This window comes from Oncorhynchus tshawytscha, linkage group LG01 (assembly GCF_018296145.1).
Source record: "Oncorhynchus tshawytscha isolate Ot180627B linkage group LG01, Otsh_v2.0, whole genome shotgun sequence".
NCBI lineage: Eukaryota > Metazoa > Chordata > Actinopteri > Salmoniformes > Salmonidae > Oncorhynchus > Oncorhynchus tshawytscha.
In genome coordinates, this window is record NC_056429.1 from 64359193 (window position 1) to 64382136 (window position 22944).

The 22944-nt window shown below is 43.0% G+C and overlaps 1 protein-coding gene across 1 annotated transcript in view; it reads left to right on the forward strand.

Moving 5' to 3' along the window:
• Positions 1-9549, forward strand: part of LOC112254855 (serine protease HTRA1A-like) — a 35831-nt gene extending 26282 nt beyond the window's left edge. Inside the window, exons 4-9 of the mRNA XM_024427775.2 lie at positions 2008-2202; positions 2293-2325; positions 2553-2667; positions 7364-7421; positions 7663-7758; positions 8915-9549. Coding sequence (XP_024283543.1) covers positions 2008-2202; positions 2293-2325; positions 2553-2667; positions 7364-7421; positions 7663-7758; positions 8915-9083 — 666 coding nt within the window. The 3' untranslated portion in view covers positions 9084-9549. The remainder of the gene's footprint in view (positions 1-2007; positions 2203-2292; positions 2326-2552; positions 2668-7363; positions 7422-7662; positions 7759-8914) is intronic.
• Positions 9550-22944: the final 13395 nt, after the last annotated feature.

A 22944-nucleotide genomic window follows, 5' to 3' on the forward strand; every position in this document is an offset into this window, starting at 1 on the left:
CTAGTGACTTAATGCTGATATACTTGGTTCTGACTCACTACAGGCAGTCCGGCAAGAACAGTACGGAAGCTTCTCACAGTCCAGGACTTTTATTATCTTCATCACCGCACACTGTAGTGTGGTAAATGTTGGGGATGAGTGTTAAGGCATTAAGACCAGCCCATAGTTCAAAATAACCTGGTGAGTCACTTATGGTCAAGTGAAGGTCAGAACCACCAAAAATTACATATACAGTATATGACACGGAATCCACAAAGACAAAAAAGTAGCTCCAAGTGGTTAGTAGGTGATAGCTAGACTAACAGTCATCACACATGAAGAGTCACTGCATTTAATGTTTCCTTTGTGCCTATTGACACACAGACACTCCCACTGTCAAAGGGCTCATATCAGCTAGTCTAGGCATTCACAGTTTATGAGTGAATATGTGTAAGCATGACTGTACCGCCCTCAAGACAGTGGCAGCATTGTGTGTAAGCAGATGGATATGTGCAGGTGTGTGTCAAGATGTGTTTTCATCATTCACTAGGCCGAGACATTTCAATAAGCACCAGTCGATTGTATAACAATCACGCTGTTATTACCACTATCACCACAGCAAGCAGCTGGCAGACAACCAGTCCTGACGGTCTCAGTGACTAAGACTCACCTGAACTCCTCTTGCCACCGTGTGCCTTTTCTATCTGGTTATCCCCTCACCCTGGTCAGGTCGGGGTAGGGGCGGTGTGTGTGTGTATTTCCTCACAAAGATAACAAAACAAAGAAAATTCAGACAAGTGGGGACATTTCGCCGGTCCCCACAAGGAAACATGCTATTTTAGGCTTAGGGGTTAGGTTTAGGGTTACAATTAGGGTAAGGGTTCGAATTATGGTTCGGTTTAGTGTTTGAGGTTAAGGTTAGGGTTAGGGTTTAGGCAAAATAGGATTTTGAATGGTAATCAATTGTTTGGTCCCCACAAGGATAGTAAAACAAACGTGTGTGTGTCTTTGTTCGCGTGTGTGTATGTGTGTGTGTGTGAGTGAGTGTGAGGGTGGGGAGTCACAGACTGAATAGCAGTTCAGACTGCTATTCCGGTGTCATGTCTGGATGAAGGGACTGAGAGGGGGGAGGAAGAGAAGGTGGGATTGGGGGATGTGAAAAGTTCCCCTCAGTTACGCACTCAGTTACGCGCTACAACTCGGGCCGAGTTCACATCGAGTTCCTGCAAGCTAAAATGGCGTCTTATAATTTACATCCATTTTTATGGATTAATACTATTTGTAGGCCTATTCAGCTATTGTAGGCAACAGTCAGCAGTAAAACATGACTCTAATGTTGTGTAGGGATGCCAATCAACATGTGTATACACTATATTGGAAAGGGGAATGTAGCGTTATCATATTTCATGATGGCAATATGAATACGCCTGGGTAGTTGACGACAGGGCGTGTTTTGGTGTTTGCATACAGAGACTTTTGGCTGTGTAGATCTTTGGCTTGTTGGCCAGTCAGTCTCAGTTACCTTAGCTTCCCACACGGTGACTCTATTTATAACCCAGGGTAAACAAAATGGATACAAGGAACACATGGGAAAGGTCTCAAGATGGTGCTGTTGTCAGGGAATTCATGGTGGGCACTATCGGCTCAACGTGATGCAGTGACGCTTTGGCTAGGACCATTCACTCATTGGCTATGACTGGACGGAATGGAAATTATTTCATGCAGAGAGAAACTGTGGCTGGATAAATATACCCTCTGTCTGTCTGTCTAGGCACTGTCTCTGGCTTGTCATGGTTGCCTAGCCATGGAGTCTGTGGTCCCTGAGTTTAACATAAATGGATTTGTACTGTTTCATGAGGTACCGGCCAGTAGTCACTTATAAAATAGATGCACTGTTGAGGGGGTGGACTGACCATAGAGTGAGAAGAATTGGAAGGGTCTATGGAATTGTGCTTGAAGGACTTTAGCTTCACTGTAAATATTAATGCTGTAAATAAATATGCCCTCCCTAACTTGTCCCCCCTACAGATCAAGCTTCCTGTGCTGATGTTGGGGCTTTCGTCAGACCTGAGGCCTGGGGAGTTTGTGGTGGCCATCGGAAGCCCCTTCTCCCTCCAGAACACAGTTACCACAGGGATAGTCAGCACAACCCAACGAGGGGGCAAGGAGCTGGGCCTACGCAACTCTGAAATGGAATACATTCAGACTGACGCTATTATCAATGTGAGTCTGTGAACACATGCACACACATACACACACATCCCAAAGGATTGTGAACTGAGAACTGAAGTGATGTCCTTTTTTTGTTGACAGTATGGTAATTCAGGAGGCCCTCTGGTGAATCTGGTGAGAATACTCTTTGTTTATTGACAGTTAAACAGTAGTTCTACATGTCTAATAGAAGGCAGACACTGTGTCTGCATGATGGCACATTCTAGTTTGAAAATGCAAATGTGTGATTGTGTTAGTGTTATTAGTGTGTCACTGTGTGGTTTTCAGACACTAAATTGACTATTGTATATTGTTGTTGGATGATTGTATTATTGACTTCATTATTGACGGCGTTATTGTAGGATGGTGAAGTGATCGGGATCAACACTCTGAAAGTGACAGCTGGTATTTCTTTCGCCATTCCCTCCGATAAGATCAGAGAGTTCCTGACTGAATCCTACGACAGACAGTCCCGAGGTAGGACGTTGAATCCCTATAATCATCCTGGGTATAACATCTAAATATGTCCCCCTAGTGTATGGTCCTGTTTACACGGAACCTAAACCGGCTGCGCTTGAGCCATCGTGCGCTATCGTGCATAAATGTATTTTGTCCCCCTACACCAAACGCAATCACGACACACAGGTTAAAATATCAAAACAAACTCTGAACCAACGACATGAATTTGGGGACAGGTCAAAAAGCATTAAATATGTCTGGCAATTTAGCTAGTTAGCTTGCACTTGCTAGCTAATTTGTCCTATTTCGCTAGCTAATTTGTCCTATTTAGCTAGCTTGCTGTTGCTAGCTAATTTGTCCTGGAATATAAACATTGAGTTGTTATTTTACCTGAAATGCACAAGGTCCTCTACTCCGACAATGAATCCACACATAAAATGGACAACCAAATAGTTTAGTCACCTTTCCTCCTTCCAGGCTTTTTCCTCTTTGAATTTAAATGGTGATTGGCACCTACACAGTATTTCCACGACAACCTGCAAAACATTTTGTCTTTCAATCACCCACATGGGTATAACCAATGAGGAGATGGCACATGGGTACCTGCTTCTATAAACCAATGAGGAGATGGGAGAGGCAGGACTTGCAGCGCGATCTGCGTCAGAAATAGAAAGGAGTTATATTTTAGCCCTGGGCATCGCAGGCGCTCGTTGCCGCGCGCGAGCAGTGTGTGTGCAATAATTGAATAACATGGATTTCTACATTTATTTTGCGACGCTCGCGCACACGACGTGTCCGGTCTGGTCAGCATGTTAGCCATGTTTTGAGGATAACCATAAACACTTACAGACATTTTGATTCAGACCCCATTATAACTAAGCATATTCCATGGCTCGCATCAACACCATCATCCCAGACACCCTGGACCCAATCCAATTTGTAAAGAAAGATACACAGATCACCAATCTCTATTGCACTCTTACACCAGGGGCATTTCTTGGATTTGAAGACATTCGGGCCCAAAGCCAGTAGGGTCGTCCAGGGGCATTTTTCCCTGGCCCCCAAAGAAGAATTTCAACAGCTAAATGCTTGAATTTGGCGCATTTTGACACGAACACAGAGATTAGAACATTTAGAGCTTAGGAAATGTTCAGGTAAATTCTACCTTCCTACCTGCCACAGCAGACACTGCCAGTACTCAATTACAGTTGCTACTGTGGGGGCCTCTACTCTGGAACACATACATCTACAGTGTATTGCCAAAAACCACTCAACAACTTCAAACACAAACTGAGAGGGACACACGCACACATACAAACTGTTTCGTAATTAGAATCCATAGAGCAGCTTTAAGTGATACTGTCTACTGTGTGCTCACCCCTCCTCTGCCTCTCTACATCGCTTTCTTTACATCGCTTTTTTTCTTGTCTGCCTCATCAGAAAGGTCTCAAGGTAGAGGTGCAGCATGTCATTAGTTAGTTTTAAAGGGTGACTGCATTATAGATTTAGTTTATTAAGAAATGCTAGCGTCCATGACTGAATTCAAATGTGAGTTGGTTTCGGGGTGTGGTTTGATGTGGGTGTCTCCTGTGTGTGTTCGCTGGTGGGAAGAGTTAGCCAAATTATTTAGCCAATTAGCTTCAGCCAGCTGGTGTACAACCTGACTGAATTTGGATATCCTATCTCTCGGGCAAGTTAGGGACCATCAATAAATGAATGTAAATGAGACAATATTTTCATGTTGCACACCTTTTCATTTTTTCTCATTTCCATATTTATGTATGCATTTTTGAAATGTATAGTTGGTTTGAGGTTTTTAAGTAATTGATATTTGGAGCTATTGGAATTTTAACATGTTGTCCCATTACATTTTGTAATTAACCGATTGTCCCTAACTAGCACCATAGGGATATTCAAAGTCAACCCAAATTTACCACAGGATTTAAGATCATGCCGCGTGCAGCTGCACTCCGAATTGATGATTACTTGTGTGCTGCCTACTTGTGTGCTGTGGGCATGTAGGAGGGATTGAAACAAACCCAACCATAATTTATGAAGTCACGACCTCAAGTCTCACAAAACTCTGTTTTGGATGAGACTGACTTTATTCCCAAAATTATCCTATTTACTGTTTTTAGTCAATTTTGACAGTACAATACATGTTTCTGACTCATATCAATGCCACATAAGCTGTTTTATAAATGAGAACTTGGTTTATAGGTGTAGTTGTCTTTAAAGTTACTAATGGGCAGGTTTTTTTTACAAATAGTTACTTAGCCTATATGGAAATAACAGACATGAGCCAAGCATGTTTACCTTTAGAATGGAATAGGTTATAAGACCTCTGTGATTCATTTAATTTAGTCAGTTCTACCAACTCAACATTGATCATTTTCAACAGGGGTAGCCTTTCCTGCAGTCGGATAACCAAAGTGCCCTCTAGTGGCCTCATGAGTGGGATTTTCTTAATATTTTTCATAATTTCATAATTAATGAACATATATTTTTTTAACGGACCAAAATCCGGTGTTTCTATGTCAAATGGTTTTGTTATATTTCATTCTTCTGCTATGTGTATAAAGTGTAATATTAGGATGCAAACTCAAAATTGAATACATTTCAATTCTATATCTGACATGGTACAGGTGTCTTCTTTTTTGAAGCCCATAACCATGTGTGTGAGGTATATACTTTTGTTTCAAAGTAGATTAGTTTAAGACTACCAAGAAACACTCTGTGCGACCCTGATTTAGCCCACTGCAATAAAAGGTTAAATATAATGTTGTAGTAAAGTTGAGCTTCAGTCCACAGATACTGTATGTGCTTCAGTCAGAAAAATGTCTTAGGTCTCAGCTAGCTAGCCAGTCAGTAGCTACCGAAGTGGCTAGCCATCCAAGCTAGCTACAGATACGAAACCCATTAAATACACTCGCAGTAAATAAACACTTGTCCTAATACGACTTATATCAACATTCTTTGCTTGCCCATTCACTAAATATACTGTTAAATAACTCTGAATGACACTCAATAGCTTTAGGATGCTGAGCGCTAAAGGCTAGCTCATTAGCATTAGCCAGCCCTTACGCTAAAGGAGATTAGCTAGTTAGCTACCACCAACCCTGCACAAACATGTGGCTAAATCTGCTGCTGCTTAGCTGCAGTTTGACTGTTCAGTCCGCTCCACCTCATTCATTGCTGATTTCAACCGGCTTACTTTTTTGCCTCTCTTTCGGAAGAAGTTCAAAATATCCATATTCGCTCTGTGCTATGCTGAAAACTCTGACTGAGTGACATGCGTTTTGCTGAGTGATGACATTGACATCTATCTAACTAGTGCTGTAAGGGTGGGCAAGGGGTCAAGGGACATGAGCAGTCCACTGTCTTGTGAAATCTTGACCAATCACAGCAGGCATTGTGACACAAAAGGCTTATTGCAGTGCCTACTGCCTAGTGCAGTATATTGTATTGTTTATTTTTGTCATAAAAAATTGCCAGTATACTGCATCTCACAAGTGATGTGTAGTTATAGGAATCTCATAGACTGAAATGTGAAAAACATTTTGTGAAAAATATGTTTTTTGGACCAAAAACATCTGGGGCTGAAGCCCCAGCAGTCCAGGCCTAATGACAACACTGCTCCACACAGCCCTTTCTCACTTGGACAAAAGGAACAGTTTTCAACATCATCATAGTGCCCACCTAGCTCATCACTAAGGACCCTGGGACTGAATGCCTCCCTCTGCAACTGGATCCTGGAGTTTCTGACAGGATGCTACCAGGTGGTAAGGGTAGGCAACAACACATCTGCTGCGCTGACCCTCAACACGGGGGCCCCTCAGGGGTGCATGCATAGTCCCTCCTGTACTCCTTGTTCACCCACGACTGCGTGACCACACACGCAGTCGTGGGTGGCCACGCCAACACCATCATTAAGTTTGCAGACGACACAACGGTGGTACAGTAGGCCTGATCACCAACAACGATGAGACAGCCTATAGGGAGGTATGGCAACTGCTTGTACATTACTGGGGCCGAGCTCCCTGCCATCCAGGACCTATATATACCAGGCGGTGTCAGAGGAAGGCCCTAAAAATGTTCAGACTCCAGCCACCCAAGTCATACTGTTCTCTCTGCTACCGCACGGCAAGTGGTACCGATGCACCATGTCTGGAACCAACAGGGCCTTGAACAGCTTCTACTCCCAAGTCATAAGACTGCTAAATAGTTAGTTAAATAGTTAACCAAATAGCTACACAGACTATCTGCATTGACCTTTTTTGCACTAACGTTTTTGACTCATCACATACGCTGCTGCTACTGTTTACTATCTGTCACTTTATTCCTAGTTATATGTACATGTCTACCTCAATTACCTCGTACCCCTGCAAATCGACTCTGTACTGGTACCCCTTGAATATAGCCAAGTTATCATTATGGATTGTGTATCTATTGTTACTTTTAGTATGATGTGTTTTTCTTTTCTATTATTTCTCTATTTTCTTTCTCTCTGCATTGTTGGAAAGGGCCCAGAAGTAAACATTTCACTGTTAGTCCACACCTGTGGTTTACAAAGCATGTGACAAATAACATTTGATTTGACCCAGCCTCAGAATCACCCAGATATTCTTCGAGTCAAAAGGAAACCCCTTTTGCATATGATTAAAGAGCTGCCCTCTTCCTGATTGTTTTTCTCCTTCTTATTGTGTTCCCTTAGGAAGAGCTGGGGCAAAGAAGAGATACATTGGTGTGAGGATGATGACACTCACTCCAGCGTAAGTAGATCCTAATATTTGTCATGAAAAGGATGGGACGTTTTCTTTTGTCAACTCCTGATAAATACAATGAAAGACTTGAGACTGTGAAAGTGTGCACTAAACTGGAGAATGTAGTTATCCAAAGCTGTCAAAAATAACATATTTGAACTGGGCCTGGTAAACTGCATTTCAGTTGGAAACAGACAACTAAGCACTTTTCCCTAATGGGTTACTTAATTTCTTCCCCTTCACTCTCTAGGTTGACCAAGGAGCTAAAGGTGCGACACAAAGACTTCCCTGATATCACCTCTGGAGCGTACGTCATGGAGGTGATCTCCAAAACGCCGGCCGCAGCGTAAGTACAAACTAACAGGGAAAGAAAGTACAAACACACTCCATCTCACCAGTAATATGAGTTTCTTATGAGTGTGAGGACAAGTTGTCTGACATTTTATGTGCTCAGGGGTATTGTCTTTGGTTCTTTCCACTGTATGTACACGTTTAAAATGTATATAGACCTTCAACGCCCAACTCTCCCCACAAAAACCCACTTACATTCACACACTCTCTCTCCCATTTTCACGTGCAAATGCACACACACACACAACCCCCCTTAGTAAAACATTGCTTGTTCACCCACTCAAAAATCATCCTCCTCCCACATCCTCAGCAGCACATTCAGTGTGATCATCTCTGGTGACCACAGTTCTACCAGAGAAGGGTTGTGGTTGCAGAGACGCTGAGGTCAGCTATTCCATTCATCCCTCAAGTAGCAAGGGGTTTGCTGTGGTTTTCCTGGTCCCTCTCACCCTGCCCTAGTTCTTATATTAGGCCTTCTGTGTCTCATTGGTGGTGTAAGTGTTAGTCCTGTTAGCCTGAATACAATGAGGGGAATGTGGAAGTATTATCAGTGGTGGTGGGAGAGTAGTTGTGTGAAAGTGGAGGCTTTGATATCACTTCTGGGAACCACTCCATTCTTTGTGTAATTTGGTTTTACTAGATTTCTATTCCGGGTGTGTTTGGTCTGTGGGAGTGTGTTGCGCAAAGCACTTTCCCCTGACTAATTATTGTGGTCCTGATGAAGGATACATATATGTTGTCATTTAGACTCTTATCCAGAGCCACTTACAGGAACAATTAGGGTTAAATGCCTTGCTCAAGGGCACATCGGCCGATTTTTATTTTCGCCTAGTCGGCTCGGGGATTCGAACCAGCGACCTTTACGGTTACTGGCCAAACGCTCTTAACCGCTTGGCTACCTGCCGCAGATTTCAGTTCATTCCAACACATTTGTCCTCTTCTACAGATTAAAGCATCAAATAATGTGTGAACTATATTTACCTTCTAACAAGAAATATAAAGGCAACCCGGCCAATGGAATCCATTCTGAATGTAGGTGCAATAAAGAGCAATCAATACCTTGAAATAACAATCTTATTATTATAGCTAACCGTTCTATCAAGCATGTTTGTTCCTGTAGTTCTCATTCTGCTGTGTTCCTCCTCTCTTAGTGGCGGTCTGAAGGAGCATGATGTCATCATCTCCATCAACGCCCAGCGGATTTCCTCTGCAACCGACGTGAGCAACATCATCAAGAAGGATGCCACGCTGCAGGTGGTGGTGCGCCGTAGTAACGAGGATGTCATCATCACCATCGTTCCCATGGAGATCGACCCCTGACTCCCCAGCCCCACCCATGAGCTGATGCTCATTAGCATCACCAATGGATCTTATATGGACATGTGTGTTTAATCGCGCCCCAATCTGTGGCCTTTAGGGCTTTGTGGCATCATGCACCTGGACTCCGCCTTGAAAAGGAACGATTGTATAGAGCATCTCAGCAGAGTTGTACTTCCTCATCCATGTGTATTACACTTTTATTATTGTACGCTTCTAGTACTGTTAACTGTTAAACACTAGCTAGTTGACCTGTTTTGACTTGTTTGTTCTGTGTTTTTTTTATACTGACTGATTTTTCAGATGGAGGCCCACCGTGGCAATGTAAAACAATGTAGAGAGCAGCTCTGAGCGAGTTGTGCAATTATTTTTTTCTAAATTCCTATTCTAAGTACTGTAGTTTTATGGTGTATTTGTTGATGACATTTACAGAGAAGAGAATAAAGTCTTAAGTGTTTTATGATGGTAACTTTGATGTTGGAGTTGAAAGGATCAATCTGAAGAGCTCACGTATCACAATCTTTTTCAAGCACTTTCTCTCCCCACCTCTCTTTCTGTATCGCACTCACTCACTCACTCACTCACTCACTCACTCACTCACTCACTCACTCACTCACTCACTCACTCACTCACTCACTCACTCACTCACTCACTCACTCACACACACACATACACACACACACACACTGTGATGGACTGCTCCCTGACTGAGATTAGACTTACAATATTTTCTTTGCATGTGTATGAGCTTAGCCATGACACACACACACACACACACACACACACTCACAAGGAGGACATAAAATTGATGTGGGGCTGTTTTATATTTAGTTTTACTGCCCCCATAAGGGTTTGATACTGGCCTGCTGTGGCAGTTGGGCTGACCTCACAGAGAGGATAATGGTCATACACGTAATCCAGACAAGGTCCTACAGATGAGACACTCACATGAACACACCGTAAATGATACAGACAACATCTTAGTGTCATTATACTCCTTATAGTGTGTTGTAACATATCAAGTATTTTAGTTCAGAATCGACACATTTCCCATTGATTTATTCATATTCAACATTAAAAATATTAATATTAATATCTCAAAAGTAGATTTAGATTTAGTTCATTTTAAGACTTACTGTTTGCAACAATATACTCTACAAGTACATCAAATTCACAGAGTGGGCTCTCTGCTAATTCTGAAGCTCTGATGAATTTTATGAGCACCAATAGAGTGAATGGGAAAATGGATTCAAAGAGACCTCCCTCTGCTGGTGATTTTCAGAATATGCAATCCTAAAAGAGGACTGTGATTGGTTAATAACCTGTAATGTACATTTCTATGTGTGAAATTGGTAATATAATTAAAAGTACCAGAGAGCCCACTCTGGAAATTTGATGTGTTTGAAGAGTATATTGTTCCAAACAACATGTAAAAAAATAAGACTTGAGAAATTAATATTCATAGTTTTTATGTTGAATAAATTAAGGTGAAAAAAATAGCCCTATAGTATCCCAAAAATGCTGGAGTTCAGTTGGTGTAGGCCTAGATTCTAACTGATTTCAGTGGATGAATAACATGACCAAGACCACTTAATCACACCTAGAGGAGATAGTGCAGAGGGTGAGGCTCAGGATTTTAATCTTCCCAATTTAGTATTCACATGCTACACATCAGAGTAACATGAAGAGGAGAGCTTATATAACATGATACATTAGATGTTGTAGTGCATTTTCAAGTACAGTAAAAAGGAAACATGTTAAGCAACTGCTGCCATCTCACGGTTCTATGAAACACTACATCCTGGTACACAGAATCAAAACACTTCACTTTTTCTGTCTCGGTCACACAGATGTTTCAAAGTGTTGCATTGATAGCCTTCACTCTGCAAAAACATTGTTCCAGTGGGGTTGCTAACTGACCCAGAGACAGTGAAAACATCATGCATATGTCACTCCATGAGTGTAGTTGTGGATTCAGCTGTGAAGGGAAGGGTGTGCCTATGTATGAAGTCTACTAATGCTCTGCCAGGGTTTGTGCCCAAACCATCAGTCATAAGGGTCATGATTCATGAGGGCATTAACTAATTTCTCTACCATCTAGAACCTAAATGGGTTCTTAGGCTGTCCCCATAGATGCCTTTGAATAATGTTATTTGGTTCCAGGTAGAACCCTTTTAGGTTCCATGCATAGCCCTTTCCACAGAGGGTTCTAGATGGAACCCAAAAGTGTTTCACCTTGAACCAAAAAGTTTCTACCTGGAGCCAAAAAAGGGTTCTCCTATGGGGACAGCCGAAGAACCCTTTTGGAACCCTTTTTTTGTAAGCTTTGTCTACTAGCCCTGAGGGGTATCCTACGAAGCAGAATTGAGGAGTTAGCGAGGTAACTTTGATCAACTCTGAGTTCAACTCGGGATAACTGATCATACGAAAGTGGCTCACCTTTTAGCCAAGTCAATTTCTATGACAATGAATAAAATAACCTGCTTCAGAACTAACCTGCACCGGGGCAGGCTAACTTTGGGCTAACTCCATTTATCCTGAATGAAGTGTCTGAGCCACGAGTTGAGTACCAATGAAATCAGAAAGCCTCCCTCTCACAAAGATGGTGTCATCATCCCCTTCATGTGATGAAGACGACTGATTAAGTATTTTAGTAGGGGAAATAATCTTGAAAATAATCTAGGACGCAGTTTATGTTCTGTTCAGTTTGAGAAGGAGAGCGCGAAGATAACGACCAGAGGTCAACTTTGATAACGTGCTACTCCTATATTGATTTTTATTAAAAACAATATGTTTTTTGCCAATGATGTAAGCCTATTTATCATAGTTATTGACCTGAAAATAAGACATATTTGAGTAACCTACATTGTGCTGCTGAAACTTGAAGCAGCAGACATGGCACATTCAATCAGAAATGGACAGCTCATGGTGCTGAAAGTAGGCAAATTCAAGTAGTCATAATTCATTTAAACTGGCTTCATTTTAATTAGACTTACAAACAACAAGAGGGATTTGTGTTGGAGCCTATTTCTGTACAATGACAAATTCTGTACAATGACAAACAGATGTTTAAACTGAGACAGCTTTTAGGGAAACACGTGTGACCTTCTCTCATTGGGTTAAGCTATGGAAGAGTAGCCAGCAGTTAAAACTCACATTCATCTGTAGGCATTGCCTGTCTTGGGTGCAAAGATAGGCCTAACTTTTGAAAGTAGGATACCTAGTCAGTTGAACATTTGGATTATGTCTTCCACATTTAACCCAACCCCTCTGAATCAAAGAGATGCAAGGGGCTACCTTAATCAACATCCACAGCACCCAGGGAACAGTGAGTTAGCTCAAGGACAGAATAACAGATTTTTACCATGTCAACTCAGGGAATTGATCCCGCAACCTAGGCTACTTGACACCCATGTTCAGATTCCTAATGATGTTGTAGATTTAATTATTTGCAAACAGGGACAGTTTCATTACTAACAAGACATTTGGCATTGGAGAAGTATGATAAGATGTACACATCTCTATCTCTCTACCCATTCTTAGCCTGTAATTTCAGTAACTTGTGTGGTATAAGTTTTTCTTGATAGAATTGCATGACATTTTTATAAAGTGCCATTTTTTCTCTGATCTGCAAATATGATGAGATACCCATGCAATGCTTTTACTTTAAAGGAGATCTTTCCACGCCTACTCTTGTTCACGGTTGTCCCACAACCTTCTGGCCTGCAGTCCTGTACGCTATCAAAATACCTGCCTTGCCATGTAATGCTTACAGGAAGAAAAACATTTCCTAAAACTGCCAGTGTGTGGGTAAAATCACTGGGAAAGCCAAGCCAGAAAAAAAGTCTTACTACAACCTAAACTCAGCAAAAAAAGAAACGTCCCTTCTTCAGGACCCTGTCTTTCAAAGATAATTCATAAAAACCCTATTAACTTCACAGATCTTCATTGTAAAGGGTTTAAACACTGTTTCCCATGTTTGTTCAATGAACCATAAACAATCAATGAACATGCACCTGTGGAACGGTCGTTAAGACACTAACAGCTTACAGACGGTAGGCAATTAGGGTCACAGTTATGAAAACTTAGGACACTAAAGAGGCCTTTCTACTGACTCTGCGTGAACGTGCCTTAGGCATGCTGCAAGGAGGCATGAGGACTGCAGATGTGGCCAGGGCAATAAATTGCAATGTCCTTACTGTGAGACGCCTAAGACAGCGCAACGAGGAGACAGGATGGACAGCTGATCGTGCTTGCAGTGGCACACCACGTGTAACACCTGCACAGGATCGGTACATCCAAACATCACACAGCTGGACAGGTACAGGATGGCAACAACAACTGCCCGAGTTACACCAGTTATGCACAATCCCTCCATCAGTGCTCTGACTGCCCGCAATAGGCTGAGAGAGGCTGGACTGAGGGCTTGTAGGCCTGTTGTAAGGCAGGTCCTCACCAGACATCACCGGCAACAACGTCGCCTATGGGCAGCAACCCACCGTCGCTGGACCAGACAGGACAGGCAAAAAGTGCTCTTCACTCACGGTTTTGTCTTGCCAGCGGTCGGATTCACGTTTATCGTCAAAGGAATGAGTGTGACACTGAGGCCTGTACACTGGAGCGGGATAGATTTGGAGGTGGAGGGTCGGTCATGGTCTGGGGCGGTGTGTCACCACATCATCGGACTGAGCTTGTTGTCATTGCAGGAAAACTCAAAGCTGTGCATAACAGGGAAGACATCCTCCTCCCTCATGCGGTATTGTTCCTGCAGGCTCATCCTGACATGACCCTCCAGCATGACAATGCCACCAGCCATACTGCCCGTTCTGGGACCTGTTGGATCGGAGGGTGAGGGCTAGGGCCATTCCCCCCAGAAATGTCCGGGAACTTGCAGGTGCCTTGGTGGAAGAGTGGGGTAACATCTCACAGCAAGAGCTGGCAAATCTGGTGCAGTCCATGAGGAGGAGATGCACTGCAGTACTTAATGCAGCTGGTGGCCACACCATATACTGACTGTTACTTTTCATTTTGACCCTACCTTTGTTCAGGGACACATTATTCCATTTCTGTTAGTCACATGTCTGTGGAACTTGTTCAGTTTAAATCTCAGTTGTTGAATCTTATGTTCATACAAATATTTACACATGTTAAGATTGCTGACAATAAAGACAGTTGACAGTGAGAGGATGTTTATTTTTTTGCTGAGTTTATGTGTTGTGATAATTGCTTTGTTTGCTCTATAACCTGTTTGTTCACATGCCTTCCAACATTGATACTGTATATAGGCCTAAGGCCGAGACAATAAGGAGACACAGTAGCAGAATATATTCAACCACACTTTTGTTTCATCACAAAACTGTTTTATTTATTTAAAACCACCATTTTATTACATTTGCAATTGCAACAAATAATCTGCTCAGACCCCAACCAAGGAACATCAAAAGTCGTGCTATAAATTCACAGACAACACAAAGATTCCTTGATGCCCTTCCAGACTCCCTCTGCCTACCCAAGGACGCCAGAGGACAAAAATCAGTTAACCACCTAACTGAGGATCTCAATTTAACCTTGTGCAATACCCTAGATGCAGTTGCACCCCTAAAAACTAAAAAAAATTCTCATAAGAAACTAGCTCCCTGGTACACAGAAAATACCCGAGCTCTGAAGCAAGCTTCCAGAAAATTGGAACGGAAATGGCGCCACACCAAACTGGAAGTCTTCCGACTAGCTTGGAAGGACGGTACCGTGCAGTACCGAAGAGCCCTTACTGCTGCTCGATCATCCTATTTTTCTAACTTAATTGAGGAAAATAAGAACAATCCGAAATTCCTTTTTTTGATACTGTCGCAAAGCTAACTAAAAAGCAGCATTCCCCAAGAGAGGATGACTTTCACTTTAGCAGTGATAAATTCATGAACTTCTTTGAGGAAAAGATTATGATTATTAGAAAGCAAATTACGGAATTCTCTTTAAACCTGCGTATTCCTCCAAACCTCAGTTGTCCTGAGTCTGCACAACTCTGCCAGGACCTAGGATCAAGAGAGACGCTCAAGTGTTTTAGTACTATATCTCTTGACACAATGATGAAAATAATCATGGCCTCTAAACCTTCAAGCTGCATACTGGACCCTATTCCAACTAAACTACTGAAAGAGCTGCTTCCTGTGCTTGGCCCTCCTATGTTGAACATAATAAACGGCTCTCTATCCACTGGATGTGTACCAAACTCACTAAAAGTGGCAGTAATAAAGCCTCTCTTGAAAAAGCCAAACCTTGACCCAGAAAATATAAAAACTATCGGCCTATATCGAATCTTCCATTCCTCTCAAAAATTTTAGAGAAGGCTGTTGCTCAGCAACTCACTGCCTTCCTGAAGACAAACAATGTATACGAAATGCTTCAGTCTGGTTTTAGACCCCATCATAGCACTGAGACGGCACTTGCGAAGGTGGTAAATGACATTTTAATGGCATCGGACCGAGGCTCTGCATCTGTCCTCGTGCTCCTAGACCTTAGTGCTGCTTTTGATACCATCGATCACCACATTCATTTGGAGATATTGGAAACCCAAATTGGTCTACACGGACATGTTCTGGCCTGGTTTAGATCTTATCTGTCGGAAAGATATCAGTTTGTCTCTGTGAATGGTTTGTCCTCTGACAAATCAACTGTAAATTTCGGTGTTCCTCAAGGTTCCGGTTTAGGACCACTATTGTTTTCACTATATATTTTACCTCTTGGGGATGTTATTCGAAAACATAATGTAGACTTTCACTGCTATGCAGATGACACACAGCTGTACATTTCAATGAAACATGGTGAAGCCCCAAAATTGCCCTCGCTAGAAGCATGTGTTTCAGACATAAGGAAGTGGATGGCTGCAAACTTTCTACTATTAAACTCGGACAAAACAGAGATGCTTGTTCTAGGTCCCAAGAAACAAAGAGATCTTCTGTTGAATCTGACAATTAATCTTAATGGTTGTACAGTCATCTCAAATAAAACTGTGAAGGACCTCGGCGTTACTCTGGACCCTGATCTCTCTTTTGAAGAACATATCAAGACCATTTCAAGGACAGCTTTTTTCCATCTACGTAACATTGCAAAAATCAGAAACTTTCTGTCCAAAAATGATGCAGAAAAATTAATCCATGCTTTTGTCACTTCTAGGTTAGACTACTGCAATGCTCTATTTTCCGGCTACCCGGATAAAGCACTAAATAAACTTCAGTTAGTGCTAAATACGGCTGCTAGAATCCTGACTAGAACCAAAAAATTTGATCATATTACTCCAGTGCTAGCCTCTCTACTCTGGCTTCCTGTCAAAGCAAGGGCTTATTTCAAGGTTTTACTGCTAACCTACAAAGCATTACATGGGCTTGCTCCTATCTATCTCTCTGATTTGGTCCTGCCGTACATACCTACACGTACGCTACGGTCACAAGACGCAGGCCTCCTAATTGTCCCTAGAATTTCTAAGCAAACAGCTGGAGGCAGGGCTTTCTCCTATAGAGCTCCATTTTTATGGAACGGTCTGCCTACCCATGTCAGAGACGCAAACTCGGTCTCAACCTTTAAGTCTTTACTGAAGACTCATCTCTTCAGTGGGTCATATGATTGAGTGTAGTCTGGCCCAGGAGTGGGAAGGTGAACGGAAAGGCTCTGGAGCAACGAACCTCCCTTGCTGTCTCTGCCTGGCCGGTTCTTCTCTTTCCACTGGGATTCTCTGCCTCTAACCCTATTACAGGGGCTGAGTCACTGGCTTACTGCGGCTCTCTCATGCCGTCCCTGGAGGGGGTGCGTCACCTGAGTGGGTTGATTCACTGTTGTGGTCATCCTGTCTGGGTTGGCGCGCCCCCCTTGGGTTGTGCCGTGGCGGAGATCTTTGTGGGCTATACTCAGCCTTGTCTCAGGATGGTAAGTTGGTGGTTGAAGATATCCCTCTAGTGGTGTGGGGGCTGTGCTTTGGCAAAGTGGGTGGGGTTATATCCTTCCTGTTTGGCCCTGTCCGGGGGTGTCCTCGGATGGGGCCACAGTGTCTCCTGACCCCTCCTGTCTCAGCCTCCAGTATTTATGCTGCAGTAGTTTATGTGTCGCGGGGCTGGGGTTAGTTTGTTATATCTGGAGTACTTCTCCTGTCCTATTCGGTGTCCTGTGTGAATCTAAGTGTGCGTTCTCTAATTCTCTCCTTCTCTCTTTCTCTCTCTCGGAGGACCTGAGCCCTAGGACCATGCCCCAGGACTACCTGACATGATGACTCCTTGCTGTCCCCAGTCCACCTGGCCATGCTGCTGTTCCAGTTTCAACTGACCTGAGCCCTAGGACCATGCCCCAGGACTACCTGACATGATGACTCCTTGCTGTCCCCAGTCCACCTGGCCATGCTGCTGCTCCAGTTTCAACTTCCACCTGACTGTGCTGCTGCTCCAGTTTCAACTGTTCTGCCTTATTATTATTCGACCATGCTGGTCATTTATGAACATTTGAACATCTTGGCCATGTTCTGTTATAATCTCCACCCGGCACAGCCAGAAGAGGACTGGCCACCCCACATAGCCTGGTTCCTCTCTAGGTTTCTTCCTAGGTTTTGGCCTTTCTAGGGAGTTTTTCCTAGCCACCGTGCTTCTACACCTGCATTGCTTACTGTTTGGGGTTTTAGGCTGGGTTTCTGTACAGCACTTTGAGATATCAGCTGATGTACGAAGGGCTATATAAATAAATTTGATTTGATTTGATTTGAACTGGAGAGCAACATCTATTGCGTGTAACAGATAGTTACATGACCTACAACATGGTCCATCAAGTTAATGTTTAGATTACTAAACAACTAATTTAGAAACCACAAGTCGCAAAGAAAACAGCAGCTGCCTCCTATTACAGCACCATTTCCACTTCTACAAACTACAACATCATCAAATCACCTAGCTATGCTTAATCTAATACAATGACAACTAAAATATACTAAAAACGATTGCTAGCTAAATATGATATTGGTGTCCATGGTTTTGATTTGTGTGTGTGTGTGTGTGTGCAAGTAGTAAAAAACATGTTGTCTCTTGTTGTCATAGGCTACCTGTCTAAAATACTTGCTCGCTAGCCTAACTTCCTTTCATGGGCAACGTTAGCGATTAGCCAGCTAGTTAACATTAGCCTTCTACATCTAGCTACATATTGAATTTCTATCCTCTCCATCCAGGGGTAAAATGTGTATGAATTTATGGTTGGATCAGAATGGCCCTTATAATCATGGGCGAAGGGACGGTCAGACAAGCAATATCCACCGTCATAATTCGGGTGAAGTCTGAGCTGGAATCTGAAGCTGGTTAGTTTTAGAGAACCCTTCGTAGATCTAGCATGCTTCTTAGGCTACCCCTCAGCTGTGTCAATATGAGTTAATTGCCTTACATTGGTAAATTGTGTTTCAAACTCAGAGATGGATCTAGATACAAAAATGGCTCAGACCTTCTAGTGTAAAATGGAGCCTTTTAAATGTAGCTACCTAGACTCAGAATTGTTAGTGATGGGGAAACAAAGCTTCCTGAAGCATTGTGGCTTTCCAGTCAATTGTGTCAAAAATAGGTTCATTACTCTAGGCTTTGATCAACAGTGTACAGTAGTGGCACCTGCTGGTCAAAATCATTTAGAACAGACACATTTTTCAACATAACATCCCACATGCCGTAGCACTTGTGCAGCGTAGCCTTTTTGTCTTCTACCAAAACCAACACCAAACCAATCAGGTTCAACTAAATGAAGCTTCGGACGTCATTGATCACGTGCTTCTGATAAAGTGATAAAGGCATCGACACTCTGCTTTGAAGTATACTGCTTAGCGATTTCGACGCATGCCTCGGAGCTCCGTATCAAACGTAACATCACTAACCATTGTCCATGTTTAACTCAGAAATGGTTTCAGTTGATCATATAGACCTTGTTAGCCTGATGTAGGGGCCCATAGGTCAGAGGTACTGATCCAAATACTTTGCTTTGGAGTTTGAAATAACTTAGGGTCAACCTTCGCTATGTGATGTCATGCACATAGCTGAGCTAAACTGAATTCTAGGGGTTATGAGACCTGTGTTTAAAATTAGTCCCGTGGGAATCTCTACCAGTCACAATGAGTCATGTTCCACATGAGCTCCCCTCTGTTTTTGTTATTGTGTAGTCATTAACAAAAAGCTGTCCTCTCGTTGTTCAGATGTAGGCCTACATGCCATAAAATTGTTCCATGTAATTAAAGTCTGACTAATAACTAGTAATTTCAGTGTTGATACAGTTGGTACAACTTGCCTCAGAGATGTTCATGAAGCAGTGTTCATTTAAAAACCTCTGGGTCCCAGTTCAGTGCCAATGCTTGTACTTTCTTACACATGCCACAATTTTTTTTCCAACTTCTACTCAGCGCACAGATCATCAACTAGATTCAGCCACGGGGCAATTTCTTCTCTAGCGGATGGTCGGGGGCCGGAACATAATTACAAATAATTTGTAGGCTGCAAATGAACCGCAAGAAGTCCAAATAGATATAAATGGTTGACTAAAACATAGTCATTTCAAACCCTGCTTACATTTGTATCCAATCACATGTCTCTCTATTAAGAGTGGGAATGCTTGGGAACTGATTTATTCAATTGAAATCACTTGTTTTTAAATTATTTTATGTCCAACAATAAAAAAATTCTATAAAAAGTAATTTTTTTGCTCAGAAAACTTGGAGGGCTAATAAAACCACAATTCGACCCTTGGGACGCCAGTTGGGGAACCCTGACATATAGGCCCTAGGTTACAGTTGGTATAATTACACAACCTGCCATGAAGTTTATTCATTTTCAGCCAGTTTGTTAATTGTGTCAGTAATTGATCATATCATGTGAGTTTGTGGATTATCCATTCTTCTTTTTCTTGTTTCTTTGGCTGAAGATAGTGGTGCTGTTTATTTATTATAAAAGGGGGTATACTGTACAAATCAGTATCAGTAATTTGCCAGAATTTTTTTTAAAGACAAGTTTGAAATGCACATGGTCTACGAAGACAACAGGGGCTATTTTTTCTTTTAATGTCAAAGAAGAACTTTAAGATTTACATTTGACAAACATCTCAAATTTCTGGTAATGTTACCGTAGTTGTGTGCTCATTCCACACTGTGGGCAGTAGACTTCAGCAGAACTGTGGGTTTTCTGTCCGTTTTTATGCAATCACACACGTTTACTATCACAACGCATCAAAGTCGTTGGGGTACTAGAAAACATTCCATTTGATGGTTGGTCAACTGTTATCTTGCGGTGAAGTGACTGATTTTCTTGGCTGTGTCCGAAGGAAACAGGAGTGTACATTTTAATTGCAGTCCTTAGGTGATGAAAACTGCATCGGAGGAGGCCGAGGCCAGAAAGGAAGAAGATGGTGGATGGCGAGAAGACGCAAAGCAAAAATAAAGGCACGATGTTCAAAACCCAAAGCAACATCTGCGAAATACAAGCCAAGGACATTGTCATTTTGAGATAATTACAAATCAAATCAAATTTTATTTGTCACATACACATGGTTAGCAGATGTTAATGCGAGTGTAGCGAAATGCTTGTGCTTCTAGTTCCGACAATGCAGTAATAACCAACAAGTAATCTAACTAACAATTCCAAAACTACTGTCTTATACACAGTGTAAGGGGATAAAGAATATGTACATAAAGATATATGAATGAGTGATGGTACAGAGCAGCATAGGCAAGATACAGTAGATGGTATCGAGTACAGTATATACATATGAGATGAGTATGTAAACAAAGTGGCATAGTTAAAGTGGCTAGTGATACATGTATTACATAAGGATGCAGTAGATGATATAGAGTACAGTATATACATATGCATATGAGATGAATAATGTGGGGTATGTAACATTATATTAGGTAGCATTGTTTAAAGTGGCTAGTGATATATTTTACATAATTTCCCATCAATTCCCATTATTAAAGTGGCTGGAGTTGAGTCAGTGTCAGTGTCAGTGTGTTGGCAGCAGCCACTCAATGTTAGTGGTGGCTGTTTAACAGTCTGATGCCAATGAGATAGAAGCTGTTTTTCAGTCTCTCGGTCCCAGCTTTGATGCACCTGTACTGACCTCGCCTTCTGGATGATAGCGGGGTGAACAGGCAGTGGCTCGGGTGGTTGTTGTCCTTGATGATCTTTATGGCCTTCCTGTAACAACGGGTGGTGTAGGTGTCCTGGAGGGCAGGTAGTTTGCCCCCGGTGATGCGTTGTGCAGACCTCACTACCCTCTGGAGAGCCTTACGGTTGTGGGGGAGCAGTTGCCGTACCAGGCGGTGATGCAGACCGCCAGGATGCTCTCGATTGTGCATCTGTAGAAGTTTGTGAGTGCTTTTGGTGACAAGCCAAATTTCTTCAGCCTCCTGAGGTTGAAGAGGCGCTGCTGCGCCTTCTTCACGATGCTGTCTGTGTGAGTGGGCCAATTCAGTTTGTCTGTGATGTGTATGCCGAGGAACTTAAAACTTGCTACCCTCTCCACTACTGTTCCATCGATGTGGATAGGGGGGTGTTCCCTCCTGTTTCAAGTCCACAATCATCTCCTTAGTTTTGTTGACGTTGAGTGTGAGGTTATTTTTCTGACACCACACTCCGAGGGCCCTCACCTCCTCCCTGTAGGCCGTCTCTTCGTTGTTGGTAATCAAGCCTACCACTGTTGTGTCGTCCGCAAACTTGATGATTGAGTTGGAGGCGTGCGTGGCCACGCAGTCGTGGGTGAACAGGGAGTACAGGAGAGGGCTCAGAACGCACCCTTGTGGGGCCCCAGTGTTGAGGATCAGCGGGGTGGAGATGTTGTTGCCTACCCTCACCACCTGGGGGCGGCCCGTCAGGAAGTCCAGTACCCAGTTGCACAGGGCGATGACGAGCTTGGAGGGTACTATGGTGTTGAATGCCAAGCTGTAGTCGATGAACAGCATTCTCACATAGGTATTCCTCTTGTCCAGATGGGTTAGGGCAGTGTGCAGTGTGGTTGGATTGCATCGTCTGTGGACCTATTTGGGCGTTAAGCAAATTGGAGTGGGTCTAGGGTGTCAGGTAGGGTGGAGGTGATATGGTCCTTGACTAGTCTCTCAAAGCACTTCATGATGACGGAAGTGAGTGCTACGGGCGGTAGTCGTTTAGCTCAGGTACCTTAGCTTTCTTGGGAACAGGAACTATGGTGGCCCTCTTGAAGCATGTGGGAACAGCAGACTGGTATAGGGATTGATTGAATATGTCCGTAAACACACCGGCCAGCTGGTCTGCGCATGCTCTGGGCGCGGCTGGGGATGCCGTCTGGGCCTGCAGCCTTGCGAGGGTTAACACGTTTAAATGTCTTACTCACCTCGGCTGCAGTGAAGGAGAGTCCGCATGTTTTCGTTGCAGGCCGTGTCAGTGGCACTGTATTGTCCTCAAAGCGGGCAAAAAGTTATTTAGTCTGCCTGGGAGCAAGACATCCTGGTCCGTGACTGGGCTGGTTTTCTTCTTGTAGTCCGTGATTGACTGTAGACCCTGCCACATACCTCTTGTGTCTGAGCCGTTGAATTGAGATTCTACTTTGTCTCTGTACTGGCGCTTAGCTTGTTTGATAGCCTTGCGGAGGAATAGCTGCACTGTTTGTATTCGGTCATGTTACCAGTCACCTTGCCCTGATTAAAAGCAGTGGTTCGCACTTTCAGTTTCACGCGAATGCTGCCATCAATCCACGGTTTCTGGTTAGGGAATGTTTTAATCGTTGCTATGGGAACGACATCTTCAACGCACGTTCTAATGAAATCGCACACCGAATCAGCTTATTCGTCAATGTTGTTATCTGACGCAATACGAAACATCTCCCAGTCCACGTGATG